This window comes from Poecilia mexicana, unplaced genomic scaffold (assembly GCF_051168715.1).
Source record: "Poecilia mexicana isolate PSO_F unplaced genomic scaffold, ASM5116871v1 scaffold_3, whole genome shotgun sequence".
Classification (NCBI taxonomy): Eukaryota; Metazoa; Chordata; class Actinopteri; order Cyprinodontiformes; family Poeciliidae; genus Poecilia; species Poecilia mexicana.
The window spans coordinates 16418954-16435692 of NW_028263372.1; the positions used below are offsets into that span (position 1 = coordinate 16418954).

At 38.9% G+C, this 16739-nt stretch overlaps 2 protein-coding genes across 4 annotated transcripts; one reads left to right on the plus strand and one right to left on the minus strand.

Moving 5' to 3' along the window:
• Positions 1-620: 620 nt before the first annotated feature.
• dcun1d2b (DCN1, defective in cullin neddylation 1, domain containing 2b) lies at positions 621-6718 on the minus strand. Of its 3 annotated transcripts, none has more exons than XM_015002820.2 (7): positions 6615-6718; positions 4516-4732; positions 4254-4422; positions 4033-4163; positions 3861-3943; positions 3481-3577; positions 621-2619 (listed from the first exon to the last, which is right to left on the minus strand). In XM_015002820.2, the coding sequence occupies exons 2-7, from the start codon at positions 4568-4570 to the stop codon at positions 2540-2542; spliced, it is 615 nt and encodes a 204-aa protein (XP_014858306.1). In that variant the 5' UTR covers positions 4571-4732; positions 6615-6718; the 3' UTR covers positions 621-2539. The 3 variants fall into 3 exon arrangements, with proteins under 3 accessions (XP_014858306.1, XP_014858305.1, XP_087860358.1); XM_015002819.2 differs by lacking the exon at positions 6615-6718 and adding an exon at positions 5822-6286; XM_088004232.1 differs by lacking the exon at positions 6615-6718 and adding an exon at positions 5643-5799.
• On the plus strand, positions 6712-15447 carry slc9d1 (solute carrier family 9 member D1). Its single transcript, XM_088004231.1, has 16 exons — positions 6712-6906; positions 7522-7660; positions 7740-7778; positions 8319-8622; positions 9465-9632; positions 10287-10466; positions 10566-10766; positions 10867-10995; positions 11088-11180; positions 11761-11947; positions 12293-12410; positions 12505-12700; positions 12785-12935; positions 13044-13123; positions 13208-13357; positions 14362-15447. The coding sequence occupies exons 4-16, from the start codon at positions 8365-8367 to the stop codon at positions 14473-14475; spliced, it is 2025 nt and encodes a 674-aa protein (XP_087860357.1). The 5' UTR covers positions 6712-6906; positions 7522-7660; positions 7740-7778; positions 8319-8364; the 3' UTR covers positions 14476-15447.
• The last annotated feature ends 1292 nt before the right edge of the window (positions 15448-16739 follow it).

Sequence of the window (16739 nt, forward strand, 5' to 3'; positions counted from 1 at the left end):
AGTTCAGTTTTACATTTTTTCCAAACACAACATTGCTCATATACTACGGATGATGGAATATAGTTGGGCTGCAAGTTCTCAGTTTTATCAGATAGTTTAAGTTCTCTCTTTAATACACAACATAAATCTAAAAATACACATCCAAAGTATGCTAGGCCCACAGAAAGGCACGCTTCATGCTTCTGCATATTAAATTATTTCAGACAATGTCTTGCTTCCAAATTTACTGGAAATGTTTGGGGACATTCCCTTTCTTGCCCAACATGACTGTGCACAAAACAACGTCAGTAAAGAGATGGATGAATGAACATGGTGTGGAAAAACCTGATTGGCCAGCAGAGTCCTGCTCTCAACTAAACATGAATGAATATGAGCGGACTCTGTAATCTCGGCCTTCGTGTCCAACATCAGTGTCCGACCTCAAAAAGGCACGAATGTTCAAAGATTCATATACACGTGATTCTAAGCCATGCTGCAAAAGGATGAGCCAAAATCTGATGCCACTTGAGTTCATACATGGCACGTGTGAAGGCCGATCAGTGAAAACGTTTGGCAAAATAGTGCAAGTGCAGTGACAATGGACATCTGTAGCAAAAAGAAAAAAGAAAAATCACACTATATTGACTTTTTTTTTTTTATTAATACCAATGCAACTGAGAAATGCTTTTGATCCATTAAGAGCTGCTTTCTTTCACAGCCAAAATAACACTGTTAAAATAAGAACATTCTGCATCAGGAACAGTGACACATTTGACAAAGACAATGTACCAATGGACCACCACATGAGTACAATACATGCGCATCATAAAATACATAAGTATTGTACTGATTTCAAACAGATGTTTTCATATCTTCAGTTTCATATTTCTGACTGGTCTAAATAAGTTACATTTGTTTTGTTTTTTTAAAAAAAACAATGTTTCACTGGATCAACTCATGCTCAGCTGATGTGATGAGAAATATGGCACTTGATTTGGATTTAATGTGGAATAAACTCAATCATTTGGACTAGTATCTATAATTTCACTCAAACTATTTTAAACTTATCAACCTAAAACTTAACTATTTTACAGTGCATAGCTGCTCTGCTATAAAATAATGCATGATCCTTATTGACAAAGTATGGCAAAGGTTATGTGATGGTGACAGCAGTCATCTGTAAAACATGGAACTGGGTGAGCTCTGATATAAGAACAGGACGACACACAGTGCTGACAGAGATAGCTGCTGGTACCTGAGCTCTGCATCCTGTAACGCTGCAGTCAGCATATGCATCAGTAAATCTGATAATTACAAAAAACAAAAAAAAAAACAAAGTCTTATGTAGAACTTGCCTATAGCGCAATTAAAAATGCTAGAATCCTCAACCACCACTTGATGGCAGCACAACAGCCCAATGACCTTTTGACGATGAGGCAGCGCAAACCTCAGTGTAAACAAACATTTAAAACACTCTTGGCTGTGCGTACCTCATTTAAAAAAAAAAAAAAAAAAAAAGCTAAACTTACTGTTATGTAAACTGAACAGCTCTGTACTTGTAAAAGTGTATATCAGTGCAGTTTGAAGAGGTGACAAGGCTTCACCTGGGTAACTGAAAACAGTCCAGAGACAGGTTGAAATTCAAGCTCTTAGGCACTGCAGCACCCAGCCCTAAATAATGTAAAGCTTTTTCCATTTTCCAGGTGGAAAATGGACAAAGCTCAGTGTGAACAATTAGATTCTAAATGTCATTACCTGTCTTGTGCAAGCAATGTCAAATATATATTTTTGACCATCTAGATTCTCATTTTGATGAGAGCTGGATTTTAATCATTATAGCGACCTTTATGCTGGTGCTGAGATCAGAAAACATGAGGCTTCGTCCAGTCATCGGACTGGACGTAAATAGTGTATCTGAACATTTTCACTCTCACTTGGTGAAGGTGAACGTTGACTATATGACATCTCAAACCAAAAAAAGAAAAACAGCTTTTGTGCAGAAGGCAACATATTTTACCTCCACCCAACGCACTCGTACGACATACGGTAACAAACGCAAACACATATTCTCAGATTTTGATAACCTCGACTACATCAAACAGCTTCATACTAACTGACAGAACAGCCAAACCTTATCACAATGTTTCATTCACACCCGCAGGAGCTTAAAAGCCTTTAGTCTGGATGACTGCTTTGCTGAACGTGCTTTTAAATGAGTCCACAGTGGCAGTTCAAACCTACCAACACTGCAAGTTTAAGTGATGAGTATCGGTTTACTCATCAGTCTCATGAAACATTTCCAGCATCTGTCCACAACAGCAGAAAGTAAAAACAAAACAGTTCCCTCTTCTTTTGGTGTTGTTTTTTTTCCACTGTGTTTCTTCTCCTCTTCAAAGGCCTCTTAGCAGCAGAATAATTAATGAAATTATTGAAAATCTGCAGGCCAACCTGCTTAAAAGCTGTTTCTTTAGGCTACCTTGTATCATAATCTCATTAATAAATAGAAAAAAAATGGAAGAAAGAAAACGGCATCCTCCATTTGGTGAAGCTGTGGCAAATATTACGTCAGGTTGCGTTTATTTCCTGCTACAATCGGCCGAGCAAACTCCACAAAGTCATCGATGAGCACAGGCCAGGCACCTGAGCAGAAGACAAAAAGGATAATACTAGTTAACATCCAAAAGTAGCAGTCTGACAAGTGGAATACTATTACTAAAATACGGTGTCTTGAACTTTTTCACATTTTACAACTATCACAAACTTCAATATATTCACATAGAATGATAAATTATAATTTTTCAGAATAATCCTCTCCTTCTCTTGCCTGCCAGTTCAAATATACCACCATTGATTGGTACGTTTGTAGCCGTGCCACTGGTTAGTTCCATAATCTTTCTTTTTTGGTTAAAGGTCCTCATGTTCTCCAACAACCCTGAGGACATCTGTGTTTATACTGAGATTGAATAAATAATTTCTCAGTCGCTTTGGGTAAAAGCGACTAACAAATGTATTAACATAGGAGGACTCTACCAACAAGGCGACTTTTGAAGACAAATAGTTGCACAAGATTAGATTTTGGGATAAAAGCGTCCAGGGTTCAATATGTATGCGCATCACACTTTTCAAATTTTAAAACTTTTCTCGTCCAATTTACGATTACATGTTGACCCATTATAAAAACTCAAACAAAAAAAAACAATGAAATATTTTTGAAGTTTGTGATAAGTGAACAAAGTTATCTATATCATATATTATTTGAGATGAGCATCTTTTTTTTTTAAATTGAAACATTTTCAAGGTGTTATTGCAAATACAAGTATCAGCACTACTTTGCTGCTTCACAAGGTTTGCTTTAAGTGTATAATAACCCTTTAGTACCAGGGATCCATCCATATGGCTTCAATTATTCCACAGTTTTAAAAAGAAAAGCTTGAATTAGACAGATGAATGATGCCACAGCACCTTCTAAAACAATCTTTCCAGTAGTGATTAGAGACTCACCTTCTTCATCATAGTTAGACATATCATCTGCAATCATGTTGCCAAAGTCCAGGAGGAGATTCCAGGTGTCTTTAGGAATTGAGCGCTTGTGATGCTCCTGAATACAGGGCAGGGACAGGATAGGGTAACGCTGTCTTGTTAACATTTCCAAAACAAGCAGTATATGTGTGGGGAAATAATCAGTGGATTGCATCAAACACCTACCACTGGACTTTTTTTTTTTTTTGTGGAAAACATGTTTTTGAGAAGAAGTGCCATGTAATTATAGGCGTGCTGTCAAATTTGCTGTTTTGTACTAGTGCACAGCTAAGACACTCCCATAAACTCCAAAAACCTTAATTACTACTGGGGGGGAAAAAAAGCAAAGCTTCAAAACTTACTTGCAAGAAGCGGATCCATAGATCTAAGAACTTGAATCGATCTGTGAGAACTAGATTCCAGTAAGCCACAGCCATTTCTAATTCTGGAAAGAAAAAATTTTTTTTACAAGTATTTCAGATTTATGACAGAAAATGTGACATTCTGGGATATTTCCCAACATCATCTGCTTACCTAAACCTTTCTGGCCTGGGTTCTTGGCAAAGCTGAAGGTAAACTGGTAGAAGTCTTTGAATTTTCCATTGTCTTTCAGATCTTGTTCTAGCCTTGGAAGGATTGCCTTGAGTTTTTCTGGACTATCACAGCTGAATGGCACAACAAAATATTACAGGTGTTCATAAAATAAGCACCTCATTACAGAGTCAAATATTGAAATTTTTTGATATGGCTTTTACCCGAGCTCCAACATCCCATCGAAGAATTCCTTCCTGCTAAACTCGCACTGAGTGGCTGCTTTGAACTTCCAGGCCACTACAAGTATGCTTATGCTGGCTGGGTCCAGATTCAAGTCATCACAGAACTGCTGGATCCCATCGACGCCTATCTTGTTCTCATCGTGGGGGTCTGCAAAAAAGACAGAGGGAACTTAGCTAAACAGAGAGAAAAAGTGCAGATTTTTAGGGGACTAAAGAGTGTGTGTGTCTGCCTGACACTTGCCTTTGTATCTGTTGTAGAGCTGTTCAAGCTTCTTGCGGTCCACTGAGGTTTTCATGGGTTCTTTATAGTACAAGTCTGGGTTCTGGAAATAGTTGTCAATGGCGACTTCTAGTTTCCAGTCATTCTGAGTCAGGCAGTGCACAGCCGTTTGGTCCTCTGCTTGCGTGACAGAGATAAAATGGCGAACCTTGTCCTTCTGTGATGATTTCAACTTGTGCTGCCAGGCAAGTAAACACACAAGGAAATAAATACTTAGACATATTTACTGTCTGTGCTAGACTTTAGAAAGGGGATGAGATTTTGGTATAGTGTGCATCTGCTATAAATTTAATCTTCAGGTTTTTTTCAGTGACTGTGTTACATTGCCACATGCTGACTTGGAATGGTTAGTATAAAATTTCAGGTAATTTTTGTTTAAATGAAAACATTCCTAGAAAGTATCTTTTTTTTTTTTTTTTACAAAACTGTCTAAGAAGAGAAAATACACATAGATCAGTATGTTAAAACTTCATATTCATTGAACAATCTTTTGTAAATTTGCATGTGTAAAAGGATATTGTATGGGTAGGACACCAAAACTGGTTTTAACTCAGGGACACAGATTCTTCTACATCTGGACCGTTCTATCATCCTAGTAGTAGAGCATTAATGAACCACCATATACAAAAAGTCAATGATGATTATAATAAACACCCAGTGTTACTGTGGACATGCATTTGAAGTTCCTGGTGCAGTTGATGGCAAAGATCTGATTTCTATTCAAATCTAAACATTCAGTCTGAGAATTTTTAAGTGTTGTTAGCAATGCATGCATAAAACTCAAATCAAGGGTCCAAACACTTCCAAGTTAGAGTTGTAAAAAATCACTTTCAAAAAGCAGCACAGAAATAACCCCGTCATGCTTTGTTCATCTCTAACAGATTGCACATCTCGGTGGAACTAACCCACCGGGTGATCAAACAGCAGGTTCTCTGTGACCCAGATTTTCTTGGGTAGGGGGCGTTAGATCTCACAGGCTCTCCTGACCTGCAGAAGCAGCAGCAGCAACCCAGGCGGGCCACCAACCAAAAAGGGAAAGGTACGTAGAGCGAGTGCAGGTGTCCGATCTCAAAATACCAGCAACTGACCTTCCATTACTCTCACATCACACTGACTGGCAACGCGACGCTGAGGACAGCCTGAACCCTCACATGGTGCTGCACCGTAAACATTAGTGACAACCGCTGTCGGTATGGTGACATGTTGAACGGGGGCTTTACAACTCTCTGTCTCTCACTCGGTTTGTCTTTTTTAAAATATTACCTACCATTTTATCACCAGCTGTTTTGGCCAACTTGATATCCACAATCTCATAGTGCGCATGCGCAAGAAGAAATACGATCCAGACCAAAATACTGGGAAATGTAGTTCCGGAGAAGTCAACAGGCCACTTACTTTAGAAACTTACAAAACATGTTTATGTGATAATAAATAACACTTGGCAACAAAGCACTTTGTTGCCGTCTAGTAAATGCGCCGAACACCCCCGACAATACTTCCTTCTAAAACACTGCCTCTCCAAGGCATATTTAACGCAAAGCTGAGTTGTTTTAGTTCAAATTGTGTTGTTATTTTAAAAAAATAGTCTCGTGTAAGGATTAGAATGACGTTAGCTGTCACAGTTTGAAAAGGCATGAACGTCACGAGCGTAGAAACTGACACACCTAAAAAAAACTACAACTCCCATATCAGCTCTGATAAAGATGTTTCGGAAGTAATCTGATGGTTGAATCAAACTTACAACGAGAAATTGATGTTAGAAACGTAAATAAAAACTGCTATTTTGGCTAATGTTCATTTAAATTGTACTTTACCGAAATAAGTTGTTTCTAATATTGTACGGTTAGTCTGCTATTATTAGCAAAGCAAGTGTTAGCAGCGACAACGTTATGTCACCATGAGAAAGAAGAGGGTGAACCCAGCTGGTTAGAGCTGGACTGACAGCTCCGACGTTAAATATTTAAAGAACAAATTATTGGAAATTGACAAACTCCAGACCAGAAAGCTCAACTTTATCCAGTGGGGTTCGTGAAGTTGTCCCAGAGACAGGTTAAACTCACCGTCGGTCCCCCACTGTGTGCTCCGGAAAACCGTCACGTACGGTGGAGGTCGGAGTAAACATGAAGTAGGAGCAGGGAGCGCCTGTGCCGACGCTGGCTCCAACTATGTGGCAGGGGAGGGGTGTCTCTGTCTCTGTCGGTGCGGCACAACTACACGATTGTTCTTGTCTACTTCTTCCTCTGCTGAGAGCCAAGGCCGAGGACTCACTTCCCTAATAGTTACAGCTTTGCTCTAAAACTCCGTACAAAACGCCAAACTGATGGATGTTTTTACCGACTGATGTGTCTTCTGGTACGTCTAATTTATATCAAGGGTGTGTTTGAATGTGTGCGTGTATCTGATTATTAATATCTTGGCTAACTTTGTCGTTAAAGTTTGATTACTAAAGACCTCCTGTCCATTGAAATTCAGTGATTTCAATGGGGATCTTAGCTGCTTTTCACCAGCTCCAGTTACAGCAGTACAATATCCACAATTGTCACACTAGGGACACTGAATAAGAATAACTTAAAAACGTAATGTGTGGTCTCCCTAAATTGACCCTAGGTAGGAAGGCACATGTGATTTGTCCTGTATGTCTCTGTGTTGCCCTGTGATTGACTAGCAACTGTCTAAGGTATACTTGACATATTGACAGGACTGAAGTATATTCACTTCTTTTATTGCAATATGTTTTCTGCTATGGTCACATATTTAGTGAGCCGGAAGCAAGTAAATAAAAGTGAAAAGATAAATAAATAAATAAATAAATAAAAAAGCTTTGATAAGGATCAAATCAGATTTTGAGGAGCATTGTTGAAAATGTGTTGTTGTAGCGTATTTTTCCTCTTCACACTCATAATATGTTTCATTGCACATGACACTTAAAACCTTAAGTGACATGTTTGTGCTCTGATGTTTTCTCAGTCTGCAGTCCAGATCTGAACAACGGTGCTCCTGATCTCTAGCAACTCCAGTAAAGTGGCAGCAGTTCAGGTGAAGGAAGGAGGAGAAGAGGAAGAGTTTTGAAAGTTAGAAAATCTCAGCTTGACTCATGTTGTTGAAGGTAAAAGCATAACTGAATTGATAAATATAATCATAAACTGCCTCTCATGTTTAGTATTCTCCTTGATTTGTCGATTAAGGTATTCGTGGAAAGACGGGTTGCACTGGAATGTAAACAGGTAAGGTGTCCTGTCATGTCACTGCACTGTTTGCTGTCATTTCTGTTGTAGCCACACCTTCAAAAAAGTGTGAATATGGTGTGACAGGAGACGCACATCCACATTCTGTGTTCTCTTGAAAACACCCGCTTAAAGAATCGTCAGAAATGCTAAAAAAAAAAAAAAAAAAACATATTTAAAATTTCTCAAACTGTATACTAATTTTGCTGTTGCGATTGATGATGGGAAATGATTTAAAGATACCGAATATTTATACTTTTGTTATTGCTGTATATTTGTAACGCCTGCAAATATACAACATATAATATTGCAACTTATATTAACAGTCTCTGAATATGATATTTCAGGAACATCATGTGTTTCTGCTAAGCAGCCTTTAAAATCTAAATTGAAGCAGGATGAACTGTAAAAAAAATCTGGGTTGTATTTGAAAACACAATCTGTAGCAGATGCAAACATGAAGCTTCGACTATCAGTGTGGTGAGTGGGATTTTGCTTCTAATGCTTTCAGCACTGTGCACTCTGTCCCTCTCCTCCTAGGTCTTGCATTTCTCCTCAAACTCCTCACCACAGTGAAGCAGTTTGGATGCAGGTTCTGTGCTGGCTGCTGTGCCTCGGCCTGACTGAGGCACTCGCTGCGCTGCCAAAGGAACAGGTGGCCCGGCATGCTATCAAGCTCTATCGGAGCAAAGCGCCGGCGCAGGGCCACAGCTGGGTGACCAACAACTGCAAGCGGCTGGTGGGTCTGCTGCGGCAGAAGAATGTGGCCATCAACAAGCTGGCAGTCGCTGCGGCAGCTGTTGGGAAAGACCAAAGCCTTTCAGAGCCAGAGAAGCACTTCCAGGTATCACTCTACGAACCACCGGATGGTCCTTTTTACTTTATTTTTCTGTTGAAGTCATAATAATGTTGGAATTAAAATGTGTTCAGCTAGTTCTCATAGGGTTTCAAAACTCCTTGGTCTTGGTTTCAGTCAAGGGTGAAGGAGGAAGGATAGCAAACAAAGCAGACTAAGCACACATGTATATGCAAACGAAGCAGGAGTTAAGCCTAGATAATAACCTGTTAGACAGCCAATACAAGGGCGGGGCTTGGTACTATGTTGAAATATCTCATGCCTAATTATTTCATAGCAGACAAAGTAAGCATACCTTAAAGTCAGTTAGGTAAAAACATGTTAAAAATGGAAACCACAACTTTATTTCTAAGCCAATGGATGAAGCTGCTTTTTCCTGGTAGATGTGTGAAAAATCTCTGCTGTTGTTTTAATGTTTACATTTACTCAGACGACTTAGTCAGAGCTCTATCTGACGCTTCCTGTTTATAAAAACTGTGCGTTTATTAGGAAAACCTTTTCTGTAGAATGACTTCACAATGACATGAAATTGTCTCTAGCTAAATGATGTTTCAAATGTCCAAAGATCTAAAAAAAAAGAAAATGTATTTCTAGATATAAATATTTTTATTTCAGAAAATTAGGTGAAAAATGTTATTAATTAGCTCATATTATTTGTTTATAACTGGCCAAATATCCTTTTTGACTTATATGTTGAATTTATATATTTTAAGATTAATATCTGGATATCCTACTCATGAGACGTACCACATTAAGATCATGTGGAATTACATGACTTAAAGAGTTTATGATTTTCTTCCTTTCTCTTACCTTTACTCATTTGCATTTAGGTTCACACTCTCGAGGTTTTTCAGAAGGAGCTGAATGAGAGCGAGCACCTGGTGTTCCAAGCGGTGCACGGCCTGCAGAGGGCGCTGCAGGGAGACTACAGGGACGTGGTCAATGTGAAGGAGAGCAGCAGACAGAGGCTGGAGGCCCTCAGAGAGGCAGCCATAAAGGTAAAGGAAAATCTGCAGAGTTTTATGGATCCTATACTTGCAAGTAAATCCATACTGCTTCTGGTTGACTTTCCTAACGGCATGGCAGTCATCTAAACAGCAGCCTAACTAGCCAAATAAAAGGTGAAAACAACATTCCACATTTTCTTTGTAATCAATGCAAAAATAAGCAACTTTTCCTAATGTAAAGAACTTCATCCTCTCAGTAAAACAAAAACCTAGATATGATCTCCTTTCTAATTTCAAAATAAGTTAGAACATTACCAGTGTCAGAAGTTGCAACATTGTTGAGCATTTTGCATCATAAACACGAAAAGATAATTTTGCTTTAAGATGTTTTTAAGTTGAAATGAAGCTTCATTTTTCTGTCTGCTTAGTCCACATGCTTTCCTTTTGGATGTTTTTCTCTGAAGCTGAGCAGAAATGCAGCATCAGATTAAAGAAAATGTGGCAGATTTGCCCTCAACAAAAAAGTCTGAACTCATTTGAAGTTGACTTTAAATATGTTTCTGAAATTGAGTAGAATAATGTGTTGCAATCAGGTGTACTAAGTTTTTTTAAACATCCACTCGCTATATGAAAAGAGCTTTGATTCTTCAATCTTGTTTTGCTAGTAAATTAGTGTGTTCGTTGGGCTTTGTTGTTATATTTCAGGAAGAACAGGAGTACATGGAGCTGGTGGCTGCAGAGAAGCATCAGCAGGAAGCTCTTAAGAGCGCTTTGGCCCAGAACAAGACTCTGTCCATCTTGGAGGAGATTTTGGAGGACGTCAGGAAGGCAGCAGACCGCCTAGAGGAGGAGATCGAAGAGCATGCCTTTGACAATAACAAACAGGTCTGCTCAGTTTGGCTGCTAAGTGTCAGAGAACGTGCATATTCAGTTATTGTTACACCCAGAACTAACAGTTATGCATATACGCTCTACTTCGTGTAGATGAAGGGAGTGAATGTCGAAGCAGTGCTGAGAGTGGAAGAGGATGAGAAAAAAGGAGGGAAAACGAAGAACAAATCCACACATAAAGAGGTGGAGGATGACTTGGGGCTCAGCATGCTCATCGACTCTCAGAACAACCAGTATGTTCTGACGAAACCACGAGACTCCACGATGCCCAGAGCAGACCATCACTTCATCAAGGTTAGTCGCTGCTTTCTTCTCTAATGATCCTGGTTTTTATCCAGGCTGCAAAAGAAGTAGAAAAACTGCACTAATTGGTTTTAAATGAATTTATCAACAGGACCTGGTTTCAGTGGTGATGCTCTCTCTGCCTTGTGGTTGGATTTGCACTCTGCTGGGTCTTCCGCCTATGTTTGGGTATATCATCTGTGGAGTCCTGCTCGGCCCTTCTGGATTCAACAGCATCAAGGTTTGCCGTCTGTGCGTCACGACTGCAGCAGCTTAAAGAACAACGTGACTGTTACTGAACTGTGAAATCAGGACTGGCTTTTCTTCTTGCAGTCCATAGTTCAGGTGGAGACTCTGGGGGAGTTGGGTGTGTTCTTCACTCTCTTTGTGGTGGGACTGGAGTTTTCACCTGAGCGCCTTCGAAAGGTAAATGAGAAAAAGTTTGGACCAAAACCTGATGGCGTTGATCGCTTTCTTCAGTTGTTTTACTTGCTGCTGATTATTCTTGTACAATGATAAGCAAGATGCTCCATCTGCAGCGATGTCAGTTTTACGACATAACATTGACATGCAGTCATTCTGTTATCTGGTAATATAAATATATTATAATGAACTTAAGATCAAAAGTCAATATTTTATGCAAGAGTGAAAAATGTAGTTTTATTAATACAGAGTTGTTTTAATTTGTTTTATAAATACAAATCTGAAAAGCTGAAAAATTGTCATTTAGCCATATGAGTCAAAATTTTGTAGCACCACCTTTAACTGCTTTTACAACTCCAAGTTCTTTAGAGTACGTCTGTACCAGCTTTGTGTATCTAGAGAGTGTAATTTTTGTCCAGAAAATTTGGAATATTAAAACTTTTTATAAAGACAAATACAAGTTCTCATTAAATGAGTAATTGAAACATATTATAAAAAGCTCCTTTGGAGTAGAGTAGTACTGTTAGTCGTCAGTTTTGGTGTTTGGAAGAAGATAACTTCTTCTTTTGTTATGTGTGTTTAGGTATGGAAGACCTCAGTTCAGGGGTCATGCTACCTGAGCCTGCTGATGGTGGCGGCCGGGTTGTTATGGGGACAGCTTCTCAATATTCGCCCCACCCAGACGGTCTTCGTCTCCACCTGTCTGTCCCTGTCCAGCACTCCACTGGTGTCACGATTCCTGGCAGGAGGAAGCAGGGTGGAAAGAGAAGGTACGTAGAAATGTCTTTTTTTTTTATTTCCTGCATACTTCTACGTGAAATTGGCAACAAAGGGTTGGAGAAAAAGGACGACCTGTTAACCCTGAAAATGGGATGTATTTAAATCCTTTGAATTTGGGAAATCCTGTTACACAGTTAATGTTTTATGGCTCACAGCTGGTACAATATATTTCACATGGGCGATTTTGACTTGGACAGCTAATAAAATTGTCATTGTAGTTTTTCTGAAAGTGTCAGAAACGCTTTCCTCCAGTTTTTGACTGACTCAGTGTCTTAAACAGTGCTGTGTGTGTGTGTGTGTGTGTGTGTGTGCGTGTGTGTGTGTGTGTTTGACAGGTGACCTGGACTACAGCAGCGTTCTCCTCGGGATGTTGGTGATGCAGGATGTCCAGCTCGGCCTCTTCATTGCTGTCATGCCCACTCTGATCCAGGCACAGAGCGGGGACTTGGACAAGTAAGCAAGTTGTAATTTATTGTTTCTTAATCATAAATTCCTCCTTCTCACACTTACAGTCCTATAAATGTTTTGTTTCCTCTGTTTGAACCAGCTTTCTGTTTGGAGGTCTGCGAGTGCTGAAGCTCCTGGCTCAGGTCCTGGTGTCGCTGGCTGCTGTTCTTTTGCTTTGCTTGGTGCTCAGATCCTTCCTGATTGGTCCGTATTACAAGAAACTTCATGCTGAGAGCAAAGGCAACAAGGAGATCCTGGTACTGGGGATGACAGCGTTTGTCTTTTTCATGCTGACGGTACGATTAAAAGAAATTTGGTGTGACTTCTTTTGTGCCATCTTCGACTCGAAGTTAAGAGGCTGATTTGGTTTGGTATTTTAGGTTACAGAGTTTCTGGATGTTTCCATGGAGTTGGGCTGCTTCTTGGCAGGAGCTTTGCTGTCGTCGCAAGGTCACATGGTCACAGCTGAGGTCATGGGGTGCATCGAGCCGATCAGAGACTTTCTCGCTATCATCTTCTTTGCCTCAATTGGTTAGGCTGAATATTGTGATCTTTCTGTGATATTTGCTTCACTTTTTAAAATGAATTTCACATGTAAACTGTGCTGAATCCTCCTCTTTTGTCTGCTTGATGCCACAGGTCTTCACGTGTTCCCTACATTTGTGCTGTATGAGCTCACCATCCTGCTGGTGCTGACGCTCACACTCGTCATCATGAAGGTTCAGCAATTCCTTGTTTTTGTTCTCAGTCTGTCCTTTCAGTCAAAGTTTCCTCATCTCCTCACTTCTCTCATTTTGCTCCAGTTTGCAATGGCCGTGCTGGTTCTGTCCACCATCTTGCCTCCGAGTTCCCGACACATCCGGTGGATCGTCTCGGCTGGTCTGGCTCAGGTCAGCGAGTTCTCCTTTGTCCTGGGGAGCCGAGCACGTCGAGCCGGCATCATCTCCAGAGAGGTGAGTGACGAGCTGGTTGAAATTTCGGTCTGTTTAGAAGAATTGCATCCGTTTATTTCTCGGCCAGTTTCCGATTCATGGTTCCTTAGAGGCTCGGCTTGGCAATTTAGTTTTATTTTTAATTCTGAAGACTGTAAGTAGTTAAACATAAAATTGTCAATTCTTGTCAAAGAGTGAGTCTAGAGCTCATTCTGTACAGAAAACATCCAACAAATCAGCTCAAAGGAAACTTTTAAAAACATTTTGCTTTCTTTTGAGTTTTATATCTGATGGGTGTTGACAACAAAAACAACTTTAGTGCTTAGAAAATGATCACAGTTAGTTTTTTTTTATTGCAAGCTACATGTCACTCATGATTTTTATGCTTTTCTTAGTTTCTGTCTGCAAAATACTATATTAATGTTGAGGCATAATGTAATCTGCCAGTATTTAACAAGATTTGTCACAAGACTTTTATCTTTTGCATTATTTAAATAATGTCAGCTAATGCATTTTTTATTATGTTTTACAGTATGTGCCATTGATGAAACACAAACATGAATTATTTCGGTTTTAATCTGTGTGAGCTGAACTTTTACAACTAGCATTCAAGTGTAAACTTGCACTAATCTGTTTATAACTACAAAGTCAGTAAAATGCGACCTGCAACACCTGAAAGTATAAATTAAAAATTTAGATGGTATGTTTAGTCCAAGTAATACTTGTGCTTTTATTAATTTAAATAGCTTTAAAAGTCGCGCTGGTATGTTAATATATAAACATCTTGCCATATAATACGTGTCTTTACTCAATTAAACTTACTAAAAGCAGAACTTTGTAAATGTTAGAGGATACTTTTATATCAGAGTTAAAATTAAGAATGGATTTCCTTTTGTTATCTCTTTTCTGTGGTTGATCACTTAATAGATGCACTCTAGATGAAGGAGGTTGGCCTTTGAGCATTTAAAGCGATGTTAGCAACTAAACCGCGCATGTTGGGAGTAAAACTACCCGTCTCTGTTCAGGTGTACCTGCTGGTCCTCAGCGTCACCACCCTCAGCTTGCTGCTGGCTCCGCTGCTGTGGAGAATCACGACACACAAATGGGTTCCTCGCCCCGAACGCAAAACGGTCACGTGACCACACCGACATCAGGGCTGGAAAACCCCCCCCAAAAAAAAACATTCCTCTGTGACTTTACCAGCGCTGGTTACAATATCACATGAAGTCTTTTTTTTTTTAAAGCTGGATTTAATCTGCTTTAAATCCATTTCTTTCTGATCCAACACTACTGCTGATCATAATAGCAAATACAAAAGAGAAATTCTTACAATATTTTCACTGGAAGATTTTTTTAACACTTAGACTGTTAGTCATGTCTCTACATTATGTTCATTATTACATTTCATGATGCTGAGCTCAATATTGTCGCATTTTGCACATTAACTTTGAAAATCCATGGACCAAATCTTAACAGTTGTCCATATAAATGTTTGCCTATTTATGTTGTTTTTCTTTATAGATACTATGACATTACTGTTTGTGCTTTCTCTGTTGTGATTTGAGGCATTGATGATCACAGACCCTCCCTCAGGCTGAAGTCAAAGGTCTCTGCCGATTAACATTAATGGTACTTTGGTTTAATCTCATCCTTTTCTTACTGAGAGTTTCAGGAAAACTGACTAAATCTGCCCAGAAATCTTGTTTTTTTGGGTATATTAGACTGCACTAATAACAGCAACGACAATGAAAATGTTTCAGCAGATTTACGTTTGATAATTTATTGTTCACTGGCGTTATCTGAAGAAAAAAATGCCAGCACTCGTCCTCTGAATGTCAAAATGATGTGCCTGCTTGGCTCTGTTCCACCCGGCACTAAAAGGAAGAGCTTTTACACTGAAATGTACATTTATTAAAACATGTGCAATGTTAATATGTATCGCCATCAGACATTACTGTTTATATTTATTAGTTTCATATATTCCATTTGTTTGAGGGGTTTTTTAATTTAAGTTTGTATTTTATTTCTGCTGTCATTTACATTTTTATTCAGATCTTCATTTGTGTTGAACTTTGATTTGTATATCTTTAGTAAAAATAAGATGACAAACATTCTTTTCTTTGAACTTTATTTATTTGTCTGGACAACTAAAGTGTTCATTTCTGGGTTCACAATATTAACGACAATCAACATTCCAGATTTTTTTTCAGGCACCGAATTTAAGATTTAAATAATTTAAATATTTTAGCCCTTTGCGTGAGACTTAAACAAAAGAGAACTCAAATGAAGAAAAATGAATTGAAAAATGACATTTTTTTCTCATGTTTTGCACTTCAGTAGCATGTAATGGAGCAGCTTCACATGCATAAATCCACGTGACGTCCCTTTAAACGTCTGGTTCCCAGGAGTTGTGGAAACCCTGTCCAACATCGGCGTGACACTCAGCTGTGAATGCGACAGCTCCACACGTGTCATGGTGTGTGTGTGTGTGTGTGTGTGTGTGGGGGTGTGTGTGTGCCTGCGTGCGTGCGTGTGTGTGCAAGCATCCGAGCAGATCTGCATAAGCTGATAACCTACAAACTTTGCTGTCAGCACATCTCTGAAAGACTTCATCATCCTATTAGTGGGAGGAGATGGTTAATAGCTCACTGATAAAGATATTTTTACATGTGTGGCTGCATTTGCGTTGTTCTTTAAGACATTTTATAAAGTAAAGTAGTAAGCTATAACCGTAATGATGATAAAATCATTTTTTAAGGTGAAACTTTCTCTTGTTGCTCCATTCAAATAAATGTTTATTAGTTCTGATTGAACTTTATTATAAGTTCAATAAACTTAAAAAAATAATACAAGTTGAGATTTGGCCAGAATAAAAGCAGTTTTAAAAAAGTTGTTGCATTTAAACAGTTTTGGAGTGACTGAAATTATAAGTTTATGTTCAGTTAAGCTTGCTGAGAGTTTTAGGAATTAATGTCGCAAAGAGATTTATTACAATTGGCTTCATCACATGTAGGTTTTTGAGACGTTGACCATGTTTTGTCTTTCTGTCTCAGTGCTTCTGTATCTGACCTTTGTCAGAGGAATATTTGCCATTTAACTTTGATTTTTGAATTACTAAGGCGTGGCAAGCCTCCTGAATTTAAAGAATCACCTAGTGTAGATGATCAAACGCAGAATGGTCTCACTTTCAGGTCCTCGATCTGGGATCTCCTCCTCTTCTGTTTTCTTCAGGTATAAAATACAGAAACATTTAATATATTCTACAAAGGGTTTTAAACCTGTTTTTCTGCTCTCCTCCTGTTCACTGTCTTAATTTTTTAAACACTGTTAATAGGTTAGGAATACAGAATGGGACAAAAAGCACCAAAAGCCAAAGGAAAACCAGTTAGACCATTATAAAGCC

Excerpts from the sequence above, each read along its gene's own strand:
- dcun1d2b (XM_015002819.2), bottom strand. Across the intron at positions 4,423-4,515 it reads GCTCTACAACAGATACAAAG|ACCCCCACGATGAGAACAAG; the intron begins GCAAGTGTCAGG and ends TCTTTTTTGCAG. Across the intron at positions 3,944-4,032 it reads CCCAGGCCAGAAAGGTTTAG|AATTAGAAATGGCTGTGGCT; the intron begins GTAAGCAGATGA and ends TTTTCTTTCCAG.
- slc9d1 (XM_088004231.1), top strand. The coding sequence starts at position 8,365 with ATGCAGGTTCTGTGCTGGCTGCTGTGCCTCGGCCTGACTGAGGCACTC. Across the intron at positions 10,467-10,565 it reads CCTTTGACAATAACAAACAG|ATGAAGGGAGTGAATGTCGA; the intron begins GTCTGCTCAGTT and ends TACTTCGTGTAG. Across the intron at positions 10,996-11,087 it reads CTGGATTCAACAGCATCAAG|TCCATAGTTCAGGTGGAGAC; the intron begins GTTTGCCGTCTG and ends TTCTTCTTGCAG.